The sequence below is a fragment of the Danio rerio genome, chromosome 6 (genome assembly GCF_052040795.2).
Source record: "Danio rerio strain M-AB ecotype USA chromosome 6, GRCz13ab, whole genome shotgun sequence".
NCBI classification, from domain to species: Eukaryota; Metazoa; Chordata; class Actinopteri; order Cypriniformes; family Danionidae; genus Danio; species Danio rerio.
Window position 1 is genome coordinate 4,314,946 of NC_141026.1, and position 18,019 is coordinate 4,332,964.

Consider the following 18,019-nt stretch of genomic DNA (forward strand, 5'->3'; position numbering starts at 1 on the left):
GGTCACGGTTGTTTCTTTGCATCCAGGGGGCTGACATCCATTATGGACAAATTTACCTTTGTCTGTAATTCCTCATTCTCAACTTCAATGGACCTGCACTGAAATAAACAGATGTTAAATAAATTGACGTCTGCAAGAAACTAGTGGTCCTGCTTTATATTAAGTGGCCTTAACTACTATGTACTTATATGTAAATTAATCATGTAGTACAATACTTATTTGTAATAATATTAGTAAAATAAGAATATTAGTACAATACTTTTGTGTAATAACAATTGTGTAAAAACACTTTATTTAAAAGGCTTTTTTGGTAATGGCAGCTTAAAGACGACTCTCATATGAAGCCTCATGCACTGCTCAGGTGTGAGTTTTTCTCAAACTTCTACAGTGTCAAAATCTTGATGGTTCTGTGGGTCTCGTCTGTCAAATCTGAGCTTTATTTTGGATTTTCTATTGAATTCAAGTCGATTCAAGGTGATTGGCTGGGCTATTCTACAGCTTGATTTTCTTTCTCTGAAAGCATCTGAGAGTTTCCTTGGCTGTGTTTTGGATCATTGTCTTGCTGAAATGTCCACCCTGGTTTCATCTGCATCCTCCTGCTAATGTAGATGTTGGACTGAAGCAGCTGAAATTCATTTACACTGATGAAGGGCAGAGGGTTGCTGAAGAACTACTGAGAGATTTCAGCTGCTGTCTGGGCTTTCACTGCCTTTCTACACCTTCCTTTCTTCATGTGTTTAATACTTTTTTTCTGTGTCATCAGAACTTCAATTGTAAATTAAATAGATTTCTTTGCATATATGGAATATTTTGGTTGTTACCAACATCTGGTGAAAATTTCAAGTCAACAGCACCTTTAGAAATATGTTTTCTGAGACAAATGGTGACGTGTTCAATACTTATTTACCCTGCTCTATATTTAGTTAACTTAACCCACCCTTAACACATCCTTGGACAAGTGTTGAGAATTAGTAAGTCTGCTAAAACACTTAAACAAATGCATTTGGTTTGTCCAGTGTAATTGTGATTTCCTTGTTAAATAAACACAAACATTAAACCTACCCATACCTCCAAACTAAAAACACAAAAATTGTAGTGCAAGATGTGTTGTTTAATACACTATGATCACAATAAAAACATTGTATACTTATTTATGTAAGTATCTAGTAATTAAGGCCACGTAATATAAAGTAAAATGGCTCATCAACAAAGCACAATACTTTTACATCACAGCCTGCAGAACTGTGAATGAACATTATTGCATCCTGTCACGAAACAAAAATGATCTGGCAAGTATGAAATAAACGACATGTAACGTGTGATTTTAAGAACCAGGGTTGTCGTTAGCATTGTTAAAACGTTTGTCATTTTGTATATTGTATGTACTTTTTTTAAAATAAAATATTTTGTATGTGGTTAACTAACTAGCCAGGCTGTTACGCTGTCAGCAAATCCAAATGTTGTGCTAGTTTAATGTTCACTAATCCGTATTTCATGTTTGGCTCAGAGGATTTCTGCTACTTTGACACAGGACTTTTGGTTATAAAAGATGTTCAGTGATAACAAGAGGCAGATGCTTCTAATGTGGTATTGCGGTTGCAGACTGCCATCTCCTGGACAAAACTAATGGACAATATTGTGGTAGATATCTGCAATATTTGAATCTCCTTAAAGAGATAGTTCACCTAAAAATGAAAATCCTGTCGTCATTTACTCACCCTTTACTTTCCAAACCATTCTGAGTTTCTTTCTTCGGTTAAACACAAAAGAAGATATTTTGAATAATGCTCGAAACCTTGAACCATTGACTATTTGTTTTTCCCACTGTAGATATTAACAGTTGTAGGTTTTCAGCGTTCTTCAAAATAACTTCTTTTGTGTTCAACAGAAGAAAGATATTCATAAACGTTTATAATCACTTGAGGGTGAGTATACAGTAAGGCAGTGGTTCTCAAAGTGGGGGTCGGGACCCCCCAAGGGGTCGCGAGACAATGAAGGGGGGTCGCCTGGTGATTTCCAAAAATCTATTTATTTATATTAAACCATAAGAATTACCATATTTTATCAATAAACTACTGAAGAGAAAAAATGTTGTTTATAGTTAATATATGCTATATAGTTAGTACAGTAGCTTATAGTAACTAGTTCTATTGGATTGCGACCCCTGGGGTAATTACATAATTTTAAAGACACACCAATGTCTTCAGATGCAGCAGATTGATTTTATAACATCGGGTTAAACTTTCTGGCACATTTACAGCTCTGATTTCAGATACAGCTCTGGTCTATTGGTGTGTGTGCGCTATTGCATGCAAGGTTTATGTATATATAATCACCTCAGAGGATATTGGGGGTCGCGAGTCACTAGCATTGTTATTTTGGGGGTCGCAAGCTAAAAAGTTTGGGAACCCCTGCAGTAAGGAAATGTTTATTTTTGGGTGAATTATCCCTTTAATCTTAATTACAGTTGCAGGATGTGTCATTTTGTTAATGTGAATTACTTTGGAGCAAAGTGTCTAGTTGGTTAATTTTTCTTTTACTGCTAGTGCCAAAACTACACAACTGAGCAGCAAGAAAACATCATGCTCCATTGACAGCTGTTCAAATTTCATTATCATTTGACACAAGTGTATATGCTGGATTTTGGTAACATGGATGCCAAAATAATCAGACCCCCAACCTCTGATAAAACCAGCATCCCAGTAAGAAATACTAAAAATGTGCTTTTAGCCTCAGCTGAAGTGTTGTCTGTCTTAAACATGTAACATTAAGTTGGTATATTAATCATTTCTCTCTTTTTCTTACATTATTCCAGCCTCAAAATTCCTCCTAAACAGTCACACACATCTGTCCCTTGTGTTTGACTTAAATTACACACGTCTCCTTCCCCCAACACCTTTCTCCCTGTTTTAATTTTAGTAATAGTGACTGCTGCTCTCCCATGAGATCATTCTAGAACCATTAGCTTGTGTTGGAAAACATGCACGTGTTTGTGATTGCACAATACACCCTTCTGATCTCATGTTGACCCTAAATAATCACTTTGAGATGCCTAAATGTTGACCCTGATTACTCTTTAGCCTTTAAGTATTCATCTTTGAGTTTTGTTTCACAGCACTTAATAATGGTCTAAAAAAATATACCTTTAATGGTGCAACCACCTGTTACTGTGCAGTACCCTTAAAAAAACAACTTTCTTCCTTGAACTTAATGGTACATATCAGTATTTTGGGCAACCCAGGTTCATTCTGAAAACGTACCCCTGTATACATTTCTGGAGAGCGCCAAATAAGTCCCAGGAGCTATGTTTTTTTTTTTTTTTTTTTTCGCGAATCCACAAAAAGACCCCTGTGCATGCTTTTTGAGATCTCAAATTTCTCTCACGGGTGCCATTCATGCCTGCTATTCTCGCATAAATCCACCAGAGGCCGCTAATGACTGATTGACTGACTGACCACCTTCCTTCTTCCCTAAATCCAACCAATAGTGTTTTTAAAAGCACCGATTGACTCGTCCACCCACTCCCCTAAACCCAACCGACAGTTTTAAAAAGTAATCCAGAAAAAGAAAAGCCCTGCCTGATTTTCACTACATTTTAGATTTTACCACATTCTCACCCTGTTATTTACTTGTTTATTTTATTTTTTAGCTTTTGTTTTTGTCTTACATGCTTTCTGGAACCGTTCTTCAACGGACTTGAACCTAGTCGTTAAAACCCGGTCAACTCTGCTCCACAACACAAGTCTGTCGACATATGCGTTAAGCCACTGGGCAAACTGGTAACAGTGGAAAAGCTGTCCACATAGAGATGAGCGGTGAGCTGATAAGCGTGAAAAGGAACGGTGTCATACCGCCCCATAGCGTTGTTATAAAGACAAAATGCAGCCATACATACCTCTGGTAATTATACACAATCTCTATAGATATATATAGAGCTTGGGTTCACTGATGTTAGGGTAGTAACATAAATACTAGGTGTACCTGCAATGTAAGTTGATTTGGAGAAAAATGCAATGTACAGTTAAAAACAATATTATTACGGTATTTATTTAAACAAGTGCTGTTTAACGCATTTCTAAACGATAGTTTTAATAACTAGTTTATTTTGTCTTTGCCATGATGACTGTACATAATATTTTACAAGTTTTTTTTAAGATACTAATAAATATGTATTTATTTTAAAGTGTAATTTAAAGGCTTAACAGGGTTAATTGGGTTAACTAAGTTAGGCTACTTAGGCAAGTCATTGGATGTCGGTTTGTTCTGTAGCCAACTGAAAAAAAAAATTCCCTGAGGGGGTGAATACTATTGGCCCTTAATTTTATATATATATATATATATATATATATATATATATATATATATATATATATATATATATATATATATATATATATACGGTATATATATATATATATACATATATATATATACATATATATATAATTATTATTATTATTATTTTTTTTATAACTTTGAATCCAGCCAAACTTAAAAAAAGGACATTCCATGACTTGTTGAACGTCAATTGGGAGATATATGTAAAATAATTTACATTTTAATAACTTATATGTATACTTATACACTGATTTATAGGAGCACTCAAAAAAAATGTTGTTGCTTGTTTATACTGCTTATTTAAAATGAGCTGAAACAACACAATTCTTCAGATTTCATTGGGACAACTTAATTGTTTTATGTTCAATCCACTTAAATTTATAAAAACTAATAAGTTACCTTAATTCCTTCATGTTGTCCCAGCACAATTTGATTGTGAGAAACCCAACATTTTCTACAGTGAGTTTTAGGGGCAAACAGAGAATAAAAGATGTCCCTTGGATGGTGAAAAGCTCTTGTACCCACCTCAAAACACAAATGTAACCAGCTCCACTAGAGTTTGGTCTCCTCTCAGGACCTGACGCATGAATAATAAAGTTTGACTGACTCAAGACACAGAGTTGTCGAGGCAGCTGAAAAAGGCTCATCACCTGTTGTAGCTGCAGCTGTCTACAAACTCTGTCATAAAGACACTTAAACAGCAATCTGTAGACATAGCATGGAAGCATTTTGAGATAGATAGATGAATAGATTTGACTTTCTTAAACTTTTTTTCCCTCCAATTTTTATTTTATTTTGTATTTTTCGAACACAGAAAAACATCAGCATATAGCAAAGTGCGAAAATATACATGTAATAACCAATATGCAGGTTGTTGAATAATAGTATTAATAATAGTGCCAGCAATAACAACAATAGTGTCAAGAAAAAGGAAAAACTGAAGAGTAATGACAAGGACATACTAAAACAAATAAAATAAAATAAATTAATTTATATATACATATATAGGCCTACATACACACATAAATACACATACATAAAACAAATTTCCAAACCAAAAAGGCAATAAGCCAAATCTGTATTAAGGGTTAAACAAGGGTAAGTTAAGCCAGTTAAAAGTAAATAAATAGAAGAATGGTAATAGACAAATAGAAATAGGTATTCAAAACTGTGCTGAAAGAGGTCTACGACAATGAAAGTTATGGGAAGCCCAAACAGAGAACCTTAAATTACTATAAAAAAGAAAAAAAAAGATCAAATTAATAAAAAGGGGAGATAAATACATTTTAAAGAATTATATAATAAAAATAACAGTAATAATTAAAAATAATAAATAAAAAATATATATATAAAATGAAGAATGGGGCGCGGAACCAGAAGTTTCTGCTTTTTGATGTCTCGTTGATTTAAATTAGTAAACCTTTAAGTTTGTCCAAGGTTTGTGCACAAAGCCTGATGGTGTCCTCTCTTGTACCATGGATGCGAGCAGTGGACATTTCTATATTCACAATGTCAATAAAAGTATGAATCCAATGATGACGATTAAGAGAATGTGGAGGCTTCCATCTTGTCGCAACTATTTTCTTGGCTGCTGTCAAGCCAGCTAAAAACACTCGCTTTTGAGTTCTATTAAATTGGATATCAGAAAAATCCTTTAAGATGAAAATAGAGGGGGGACTTTCTAAAACTTGTAGACTTACAGGCTGGGCTGGTGTCCATTTGTCCTGTCAGAATTTTCTTCCATTGATTCAAAAGTACCCAGCAAAACTGATTTTCTTGCTTTCTTAAATCAAGAAGTATTTCCTAGACATGTAAAAATGTCTTGTTTTCAGAAATATGAAATTAAGTGAGTTTTTCCTTAAAACACACAAAATTAATACCAGAGGGGTAAGCAAAGTAATCTTATTTCAAAGCGAAAACAACATTGTTTTGCTTATTACGACTATTTTGCGTGTTTTAAGAAAAGTTTGAAATCTTATTTCTGAAAACAAGACAATATTTTTTACTTGTCTAGAAAATGCTTCTTGATTTAAGAGATTTAGATATCTGAATAACAAATAAGACAAGAAAAGCATTTTTTTTCCAGTGCTAATATTGATAACGAAATATACTAGCCTTCTTAAACTTTGATGTGGAGTGGAGTGGTTTATTCCCTAACCTACACCCAATCCCTAACCCTAACTTCAGAGCCATTCAAAAGCAGTGTTATAGCACAATCTGGCAGGCTGGATAAAATGTCCTCCATGACAGCTGGGTGTCTCGACTGGGATCCCCTTTTTCACAACCCGTACTGTGGGATGACAGAGGCGGTGTGGGGGTGGACAAGAGTGAAGGGTTATATTTAGAAGGGGAGTATTAAATAACAGCCCCTTCATCCTGGGAATCTTTTCAGCTCTCTGTCCTTTTCCAGCCCGGACGGTGTGGCGAGCAGACCTGCAGCCACCTTCTCCACTTCTTTCTCCTCTTTTAGTCGATTCTCACTTTGAGACGAAACATCATGGATCCCAAAGCCATCAAGGAGGAGCTGCGGCTTTTTCAGAGCACGCTGCTGCAGGACGGACTGAAGGAGCTTCTGAATGAGAACAAGTTTGTGGATTGCACTTTGAAAATTGGAGACCGCTGCTTTCCCTGCCACCGCTTAATCATGGCTGCCTGCAGTCCCTACTTTAGGGAGCTTTTCTTCTCCGAGGATGGCAAGGAGAAGGATATCGGGAAGGAAGTGGTCCTGGATGATGTCGATCCTAATATTATGGACATGATCCTACAGTATTTGTATTCCGCGGAGATCGATTTGGTGGATGATAACGTGCAGGAGATCTTCGCGGTGGCGAACCGATTTCAGATTCCTTCTGTGTTTACAGTGTGTGTGAATTATCTACAGCAGAAGCTCTCCATGGCCAATTGCCTTGCTGTTTTTAGACTCGGCCTGGTTCTTAGTGTTCCCAGACTCGCCATAGCGGCTCGTGATTTCATCGCTGACCGCTTTGAGACGGTTTCATCAGAGGAGGAGTTCCTTCAGCTGGCTCCTCACGAGCTTTTAGCCCTGATCGGCGGAGACATGCTTAACGTAGAGAAAGAAGAAGTCGTGTTTGAGTCGGTCATGAAATGGGTGCGCAACGACAAGGCCAACCGTGTCAAGAGTCTTGCAGAAGCATTCGACTGCATCCGCTTCCGACTTCTCCCAGAGAAGTATTTCAGGGAGAAAGTCGAGACTGATGACATCATCAAGGGCGATCCAGAGCTGTTGAAGAAGCTACAACTCGTCAAAGATGCCTTCAAAGGGAAGCTCCCTGAGAAGAAGCCCAAAGAGAAGAAGGAAGGAGAGGTGAACGGAGAGGAGGAGGGGGAGGAGATGCTGCCGGGTTTCCTGAACGATAATCGTAGATTAGGGATGTACGGACGGGACCTGATCGTCATGATCAATGATACGGCTGCCGTGGCGTACGATGTGGTCGAGAATGAGTGCTTTCTGGCCGCCATGGCGGAGCAGGTGCCGAAGAACCACGTGAGTCTCTGCACCAAGAAGAACCAGCTCTTCATCGTCGGTGGTCTGTTTGTGGATGAAGAAAGCAAAGAGTCGCCGCTGCAGTGCTACTTCTACCAGGTAACAATCATTCATCCATTTTCCCTTCGGCTTAGTCCCTTCATTCATCAGTTGTAGCCACAGTGGAATGAACCGCCTTATCCAGCATATGCTTTACACAGCAGATGCCCTTCCAGCTGCATCCCACTACTGGGAAACACCCATACACACTCATACACTATGGCCAATTTAGTTTTTTCAATTCACCTATAGCACATGTGTTTGGACTGTGGAGAAAACCTGAGCACCTTGAGGAAACCCACGCTAACCAAGGGAGAACATGCAAACTCCACATAGAAAGCCCAACTGATCCAGCCAGGACTCGAACCAGCGACTTTCTTGCTGTGAGGCAACAGTGCTAACCACTGAGCCACCTTGCCACCCTACCAGGTAACAATCAACTTTAAAGGGATGGTTCACCCAAAAATGAACATTTCCTCACCCTTTTCTCACACTCAAGTGGTTCTATACTTCTTGCGTCCTTCAAGATATTCTAAAGCAGTGTTTCTCAACTGGTGGGTTGCGACCTAAAAGTGTGTCGCCAGAAGCTTTTTAGTGGAGTGTGTAGTCAAAAAAACAACAAAAGCTTAATTTTTTACTTATTTTGCTTATACCAGACTTTTCTTTTTAAATGCGCACGCGACAACCGTACCGTTTGACATGTGAAATTTAATTTAATTATAGCAATAAATATGTTGAAGCGCAAGCACGATGTAATGTATGGATATACATACTGACAACAAAAAAGATTCAGTGTGCCATATGTGGTGAGGTGCTCTCTCAAGAAAACTTTTTTAACTAAAACGACATTTAGAAACCAGACAATAATATGTTTAATTAACAGTTTAGTTTAGTTCATGGTAAACTGGTAAACTTTTCTTACTCTAATGACCGTTTACAGTATTTGTTGTTTTTCTTTGTAATATTTCTATAATTTAATACATTTTGTTAAATGACAGCAATAAAATATTGTTTATTTGTAAGTATTGGTAATTTACTTATGATGTATCTGTCACTACTTGTGCATGTTAACAAATGAATACAAACTAATTATAATTTCTAAAATGATATTATAGTTCCTAAAAATTTGGGTCACGACTTGATGACCATGTAAAAATGTGGGTCCCATGGCAAAACCAGTTGAGAACCCCTGTTCTAAAGAATACTGAAATAAAGCAGCCGTCGACATTCATAAAACATACTATGGAAGTCAAAGGCAGTTTTCCTAATAGTTTTCCTTTGCATTCAACAGAACTCAAACTGGTTTGGAACAAGTGCAAAAATAATGACAGAACCTTTATGTTTTTGGTGAACTATGGTTTCCGTTCAAAAACTGGGTGCTGGTGCGATTGTAACAACATTAGGGGTGTATATCTGAAATCACCCCCTATACCCTCATTCACTATTCCCTACATTAGTCTACTAATATAGTCCACTTAAAAGAGTGAATGCAAACAGATGAGTGAATGAAAGGGATGCTGCTTTTTTGTGCTTTGCTAGTTGGTAAATCCCTCGGATGGATTAGATTTTCAATTCTGGGATAGTTATTTAGCACTTAGTGAGCTGTCTTTTAGTAATGACACAATGTATTTTGAGTTCTGTCATATATACTAACATTAATTAAGAATTCAATCATTTATCACCTTATTCTTTGCGTACGAGCGGGCGCAGCCATTTGAATCTTTTTGGCTCAAGACTTTTTCAATTCAGCTTTATTTGTATATCGCTTTTACGATGTCGATTGTGTCAAAGCAGCTTCACATAAATGGTCATAGTAACTGGATCCGGGCAGTTCAGTTTTTAGTGTTTAAGTTCAGTTTAGCTCAGTTCAGTGTGGTTTAAAATCATTACTGAGAGTCCAAACACTGAAGAGCAAGTTCATCTTTGCGTAGCTCTACCGATCCTGAACCATGCAAGCCAGTGGCGACAGTGGAGAGGGAAATAAAACTTCACCAATAGGAAAGTGAAGAAAAAAAACCTTCCGGTCTCATTCACTTCCATTCATTTTTAGACTTTAAAACTGCTCGTTTCACTGTTTAATGTTGCAAACTGATATTTTCTTATTATATTATTCTACTTGGTCTGTATAGTAGTGCAAACACTTGTTTGTAGAGCAAGTAGTTTGACCGTTTTCTGCCGTTTATTATTCCTAGTCATTTCTCCCATAGGCGACTGAATCGGAAGTTCTAAAACAATCGCGAAAACAGGCGCACTTCCGCATTTTAGAATAAGGTCAATAGGATTCCTCTGTGGATACCATCTAGTGGTCAGATTAGGAAATTTATTCAGTGCTAAACTTGTAAACTCATCAAAAACATAAGTGCATTATGGGAATTCATTCATGACCAAAAATGTCACAGCAGTCAACTAGTTAATCCGGGGGTGCATTAAAACTGTCCAACTGTGCTCTAGTTTCAAAATATTTGATTAATGTAAAGGTCCTGCTTGTTTATATTTGTAAGAATTTTCAGTTAAGTATTTATACTCTTATTTTTATGTTTGTTTTATTTTATTTTATGTATTGATGTTATCATTTACTTTCTATCACCCTGGCATTGTTTTGTTTGCTGTATTGTCATGTATATGTTGTTTAAAGCATAATAAAAAATAAAAAATAAAAAAATAAAAAAAAATAATAATCCGGGGGTGTGCAAATTTGCTCCTGGAGTACCATAGATCTTTTAACAAGAATGGAAAGGTTTTAAATGATATTTTTTTGTAATTTCATGAGTCTTTAAGTTAAATTAAAAAGTAAAATTAATATATAAAGAACTTTTCGTTTAATATATTGCTTCAAAGCAGCTTTACAGAAAGTCAAGTCAGTCATTTTAAGACAGAATTTACTTTTAAAAATGCTGCAACCTGTAACCACTGACGTCCATAGCATTTCTTTTTCTTACTATGGATGCCAATGGTTACAGGTTTCTACAGAATATCTTATTTTGTGTTTGACAAGAAAGAAGAAACTCAGTTTGAAACCGCTTGAAAGTAAGAATATAGTGAGTTAATATACATTTTTGGGTTGATATTTAAATTTTGCAAAATTTAGATAGATTTACATGTTATATACTGATATAGTTGACATTTTCCCTAAATTTAAACATTGTTAAAGCTGAGATTTGCTGTAGAGTATGTATCATTTACAATTTATATGGTACTGATACAGTTGAGCATACTTTAATAGTTAGATATACTTAGAAATACATATAGATTGCAACAAAGATGTGTAAAGTTTGTTCATGGTATTAGCCTATATTTATAAGCGAAAGCAAACTTGCTTTGCATTATTTCAAGGTGTGTAAATTCATATGAAAATAATTAGCTTGGAGTTCAGGTCAAATGTAGTACAAAACAAAAATTGTGATTGTAATGTTCCTGTCATCTTCATGCCAGTTAATTAGTAAATGCTTTAAAAGCTGTTGTTTATTGAATTACTCCTATGTTGAAGAGTTTTTATGGATTTATCATTGTTAATGTCTTCCGTCTGATACAGCTGGATAGTTTTTCTTCGGACTGGAGGGCGCTGCCGCCAATGCCCAGCCCACGATGCCTGTTCAATCTGGGTGAAAGTGAAAACCTGCTGTTCGCCATCGCTGGCAAAGACCTGCAGACCAACGAATCCCTCGACTCTGTCATGTGTTTCGACACCGAGTATGAGTTCATCTTTGATTGTGCTGTTTACCCATGAATGTGGGATACGGGAGTAATGTTTCATTGTCATTGCAGGAGGATGAAATGGAGCGAGACCAAGAAACTTCCTCTGCACATCCACGGCCATTCAGTTGTCTCGCATAACAACCTGGTGTACTGCATTGGAGGAAAGACAGATGACAAGTAAGAGAGAGAGAGTCTGTGTGTGTGTGTGTGTGTGTGTGTGCGTGCGTGTGTGCATGCGTGTGTGTGTGTGTGTGTGTGTGACAACATATGGTGCAGTTTGCAGTTGTCTGTTATCCATCAAAGTTCCTCTTACAATGTGAGACTTACAGGGATCTTCTCTGTAAAGAATCAACAGCCTGAATAACGCTTTCAAAAATCTTAGATATTATACATATATTATAGATATATAGATATTAAACATACTCTAGAAGAATTCAAGTGAGCAAAAAGTCAAATGTATACTGTTCTTGCTTGTGTAGCAGCTACTGCTCTGCAGATCCTGAGGAACCATTGTGTTGGAGTGGAGTTTTATATAAATTAATAATTATTAAATTAAGTAATGTCAACATTTTTTAAATGTAACATTAAGTAAATACCTTATAATCCCTTATTAAAATCCGATCCGTTACTGCATTTGAAGAAATAAACTGTCCAAAAAGAAAAGTCCCACACTAATATTATACTCTAACACCCTAATATTTTGTTTAGCTTTGATTAGTCACATATTCGCCCAGGCGTTGTTTCAATTTGCTTCTGCAATGCTGCAACATTTATTCTTGTCTAGAGTTGCATTCATTTTGCCAAGATTTTGCATTCAAACTAGTGCAAGTCAAACTACTAAGTCTTCTCCAGCACATTTGAAACATTCTCAATAGGGTTAAGATCTGGACTCTGTGGTCGCCAATCCATGTGTAAAAAAATAATGACTTATACTTCTTGAATCCCTCTTTTTCAATTTGAGCTTAATGGATCCCATCATTGCTGCCTTGGCATATGCTCTGAAAAAAATCCATTGATAAACTGGTCATTCAGTAGCCGATATTCATGTATTTGGCTGACCTCATCCTTTAGACACATATTGTTGCTAAAGACACCAATGCAGTTGAAGACTTTTTTTCTGATTAGCCTTATTACACGCGGTTTTCTTAATGCTACACAGCTGTTTGGTATCCAGCTAGTGCATTATGCATGTGGAAATCCTTTTACTTTCACTATTAAAACCTGTGTGGGATCTACTGTTGTTGTTTTTTACTATTTGATTTGATTTCATTGAAGTGATCGCGGATTTTAATCATTCAACATTTTTTTATGACCACTTTTATTCCTCAGAGATGATGGTTCCTTATTATCCTTTCTGTTATGCAATGCCAAATTCTAGTAGTTTTAGCAATCTCCGTTGATGCCTTTTTTTTGGATGGACAGTGCATTACAAAAGAGCATTTTCCCTAAATAAAATGAGCACCAATTGATCATTCACATGAAGAATGTGCATTATCAGTGTAAATAGAGTCAGTTTTGATTTGAATCACTGCACTATGAATCACTTTTTATAACAGTTTCCATTCCTCTCATTCTCTTTCACAGCAAAGCTCTGAGTAAAATGTTTGTGTACAACCACAAGCAGTCAGAATGGCGAGAGCTGGCTTCAATGAAGACGCCCAGAGCGATGTTTGGTGCCGTCGTTCATAAGGGGAAAATCATCGTCACAGGGGGAGTGAATGAAGACGGACTCACAGCTTTATCGGAAACCTATGATTTTGATACAAACAAGTATGAGCCTTCACCATTATTATTTTAGTATTGCACATAATATTTGAAGAGTTTAAATGCAAAAACGTGAGTGCCCGACTAAAACTGTCTTCTAAAATGAGCATTTTTCTCAGGCTCCTGTGTGTAAGTTCAGTAATTTCACTTTTATGGTGATGAATAGGTGCTTTTCATTGCCTTTAAAGTGAAAATTTAACAAAAACATAGGATGCGTGCTTATTACAGATGAAAATTTCAGATGAAACTTAGATTTTTACATCAGAGCTCTTCAGTTTTCTTAATAATTTTAATATTTTACATATGTTATGTGCTTTCATCATTTTTATTACCATTTTACTATTTATTTTATATTTATAGATAGATATTTTGGGCGAGGCAGTGGCGCAGTAGGTAGTGCTGTCGCCTCACAGCAAGAAGGTCGCTGGGTCGCTGGTTCGAACCTCGGCTCAGTTGGCATTTCTGTGTGGAGTTTGCATGTTCTCCCTGCCTTCGTGTGGGTTTCCTCCGGGTGCTCCGGTTTCCCCCACAGTCCAAAGACATGCGGTACAGGTGAATTGGGTAGGCTAAATTGTCCATAGTGTATGTGTGTGAATGTGTGTGTGGATGTTTCCCAGAGATGGGTTGCGGCTGGAAGGGCATCCGCTGCGTAAAAACTTGCTGGATAAGTTGGCGGTTCATTCCACTGTGGCGACCCCGGAATAATAAAGGGACTAAGCCGACAAGAAAATGAATGAATGAATGAATGATAGATATTTTTATTTATTTCTTTTATCGTTTTAGTTTTAATGAGTTTGAAAATGTAAACTTATATTAAATTCAATGCAACTATTTTCAGTTTTCCTCTAATTTGTTTTATAGTTTTTAGTTTTATTCAGTTTTTTCCACTCTAAGTAGTGTACCTGATCAAACTATTACAGATTTACTTGTTATATGCACTGCATCCTTAATATAAATACTGTCGTCTTCCATTGTGAATGAAATTGAAATATATCATGCAGTATATTCATTTAAATGCTGTTCTTTCAGGTGGGACACATTCACAGAGTTTCCTCAGGAGCGCAGCTCTGTGAATCTCGTCAGCTCAGGAGGAAACTTATTTTCAATTGGAGGCTTTGCTATTGTCGAGCTGGAGGACAAAAACATCGGACCCTCTGAGATCACTGACATTTGGCAGTAAGTCCTAAATTCTGAGCTGATTCTGAATGGAAAATGATTTTTCAAACGCCATTCAATCAGGCAATCAGTAAATAAACTAATTAAAGGCACAAATGCAAGATATTTTTAATTAATACCCAAAAACCACTAGAATGTGGTAAATAAGTTGCTGAATTGTGTACTTAAAGTGATTCAGAAGAGTTGCAGTCATGACGTCATTATAGAGATTTCAGATTATTTACTTAAATATGTTTAAACATTTGGCGAAGCAGTGGCGCAGTAGGTAGTGCTGTCGCCTCACAGCAAGAAGGTCGCTGGGTCGCTAGTTTGAGCCTCGGCTCAGTTGGCGTTTCTGTGTGGAGTTTGCATGTTCTCCCTGCCTTCGCGTGGGTTTCCTCCGGGTGCTCCGGTTTCCCCCACAGTCCAAAGACATGCGGTACAGGTGAATTGGGTAGGCTAAATTGTCTGTAGAGTATGAGTGTTTGTGTGGATGTTTCCCAGAGATGGGTTGCGGCTGGAAGGGCATCCGCTGCATTAAAACTTGCTGGATAAGTTGGTGGTTCATTCCGCTTTGGCGACCCCGGATTAATAAAGAGACTAAGCCGACAAGATAATGAATGAATGTTTAAACATATTTAGAGGCATCGTTGTTGAGGGTCCAACAAGAATGTACAGTACTTTTTTTTTTTTATTAAAATATACAAAAACCACAGGAACAGCGTTATATTTAACTGACTTGTGTCGTATTATTATCCTTAATGTTTGGATGTATTTATAAATCACGGCCAAATAAGTCATTTTAACTAGTAAGACGGACTGTGTGCTGTGTGTTCATGCTAATAACGTCACAGATGCTCGATTCCTGGTTTTATAGAAATCAGGCAAACAGCAGCGAAGCTTTAATATGTTGTGTGTTTTACTGCACAGAACAAAAACAGAAGCCTAAAATGTATTTAGTCTGATAAAACCGCACTGTTTCTTCTCCATGTGGTGAAGATTGACGATCTTCAATAATGGACTGTGGCGTAATAAAAGCTCTACAGCTTTCGTGCCATGTTGCATTCGTCTCTTATCAGCAATTACTTCCGTTTCACTTCAACAGCTTTCAGATTTACTCTGCTTATTATCATAGTAATAAGTGATGAATTCTGCTGCTCATCCGTCAACATGATTTTTGCACGAGTCTTGAATCATGAAAACCACAACTCCCATGAATACACACTCAGTCCTCAAAATATACCTTTGTTTGTTGTGAATGCACGCCCTCTAGTGGTGAAAATTACACACTGTGCCTTTAAGTATACAAGTTTTATTAGAGACTTGGATTAAATACTGAATAGAACATCAAGAAATTAATAAACAAAAGCGTAATGCTATTCCACCTACCTGACATGTGTACTGACTTCCTTTCACAGGTACGAGGAAGACAAAAAGACGTGGAGCGGGATGCTGAGGGAGATGCGCTACGCTTCAGGCTCTTCTTGCGTCGGCATGCGTCTGAATGCTGCCAGGATGCCCAAATTATAGATCAAACTGCACCATGTGGTCATGCGACTTTTGACCTCAGCACACAACTGTGGTCGTTTAAGTCTAAATCGAGAAGCCGAGGGAGCTAAAATCTTTTTATAAATGTGCTGAAAAGCTTTTAGGTTCCCTAAAGTATTTTTCTCATACATTTTAGAGAGTTAATGTGAAATAATTGTGTGGATGTGTGTGTGAACATGAGCCATTTCCCAGGTAAAGTCGGATTTCTGAACCACGTATGCAAGATAAGGTACGTTTTCTGTGATTTTAATAATGCTGTATTAAAAATAAACTCTAGTTACTTCAGTACATCTAGGTTATTGTATGTAAGGGTTCTTTTTTTTTTGTAAAATAAACATTTTTAAACCATTTTAGCCAACGAGTGATGTTTTAAAAGACTTTCCATGATAACTGCAAAAACAAAAAGCTATAGAAAATCTTAAATCATAAGGCCACAACTGCCTGATATTTTATATGCTCAGGACCTATTTCAACCCGGGCTCATTGTGGAAACGTAGCCCCGTGGACGTATCTGCGGACCGCGAAATATGTCCCGCAAGGTACGTATTCGAGCAGTTTTTGTTTTCGCGGATCCGCGAGAGGCTGCTGTGCGCGCTGTTTCACGTCTCGAGCGCCTCTCGGGAGCGCGCGCCGTTCGCGCCTGCGCTGTTCTTGCCTGAAAAGCCGACGGAGGCCGCTGTGGAGCGACTGTCCGTCAGACCAACTGGCTGAACGACCGAACGATCGACCGGGCAGCCGGCCGATCGGCCGACCCGGCCGGCCGCCCTCCTCTTCCTCCTCCTCCTCCTTCCCTAAACCTAAGCGACGGTTTGCAATGGGCGTCCTGAAAAAAACAAAAAGCAAAAGCCCTCGTCTTTGATTTCGACCGCGTTTTTGGATCCCGCCGCGTACTCACCCTTATTTTTTGGATTGTGTTTTTCATCTTACCTGATTTCTGGAACCGCTCTTCCCCGGACCCGATCCCGGTCGTCCCCGCGGTCGGCTCCTTCTCCTCCGGGCCTCCACTCCGCCAACGTAACGCTGCGAGCTAAGCGGACAAACTGGTTGCAGCGGGAAAGCCCTCCACACGGAGGCGAGCCGTCAGCCGGCGAGCGCGAAGAGGAGGAGCGGAGTGGCGCCACACCGCCCAGCAGCGTTTGCTCGAAAAAAAACAAAACGCGGCCATACGTACCTCCCGCCACGTGAATCACAGTCTCCAGAAACGTTCGCGGGGCTACATTTCCAGAATGAGCTTGGGTTGACCTATTTGTATAAGACAACATATATGTATTCAGGTTTTATTTTCTATAGCTTTACTATATTTCAGTTCTGTTGTGAAGGTGAACTTCTATTATTTTTAATACACGTATAATAGTATATACTGTACGCCCACCTGTTTTCACCAAGTAGGACATGTTCCTGCATTAACATCTATGTTGATCCTGGAACAACACTCCAATCAGCCAATCAGAATTAAGAGATACGTTTACATGTTGAGTTTAGGCTTTCGGTTAGGTTTGTGCACTTCTACATGATTGTTATCCAACTGTTATTCCCCTCTGATTTTGGCAATTGTTTATAGTTGTGGTTGGGTTTAGGGGTGGGGAAAAGATTTGGATTACATTTTCCAACAAAAATGATGTTCCAGGATGAACATAGATGTTAATCTAGGACCGCATCGTACATGGCAAAGTCATAGCATGCTATACTGTACATACTGGCTCCAGGTTTCTTCAAATGAATCTCTGATGAGGATTATGGACTTGAGGGGTTTGTACATGATGTTTCTGTGTCCATTTCTGAAATGATCCACCACCTGTGTCAGAAAGATTCACAAATAAATGTGAAGATACAGAAGATGGAAATGACAATTATTTGACGTCTTCAAAACAAAAATGCCTTTGTTTTACAGCCCAGCAAGAATTTTTTGTTTTTAAAAAGGTCTAATAGACGTCTAAACATTGGCATCTTGGCTAAAACAAGACTAAATTTGGG

The 18,019-nt window shown here is 37.8% G+C and overlaps 2 protein-coding genes across 7 annotated transcripts in view; both read left to right on the top strand.

Moving 5' to 3' along the window:
• col28a2b (collagen, type XXVIII, alpha 2b) overlaps nt 1-1,417 on the top strand; it is a 104,871-nt gene extending 103,454 nt beyond the window's left edge. For all 6 annotated transcript variants that reach the window (XM_087256436.1, XM_087256434.1, XM_087256435.1 and 3 more), the window contains one exon: nt 27-1,417. The gene's annotated coding sequence lies outside the window, so the exon portion shown is untranslated. The remainder of the gene's footprint in view (nt 1-26) is intronic.
• Nucleotides 1,418-6,738: 5,321 nt separating this feature from the next.
• On the top strand, nt 6,739-16,393 carry klhl41b (kelch-like family member 41b). The gene is given in 6 exon segments (NM_198979.1): nt 6,739-7,942; nt 11,415-11,572; nt 11,648-11,755; nt 13,163-13,348; nt 14,372-14,518; nt 15,916-16,393. Coding segments are annotated over 6 exon segments (1,818 nt in total). The 5' UTR covers nt 6,739-6,835; the 3' UTR covers nt 16,028-16,393.
• The last annotated feature ends 1,626 nt before the right edge of the window (nt 16,394-18,019 follow it).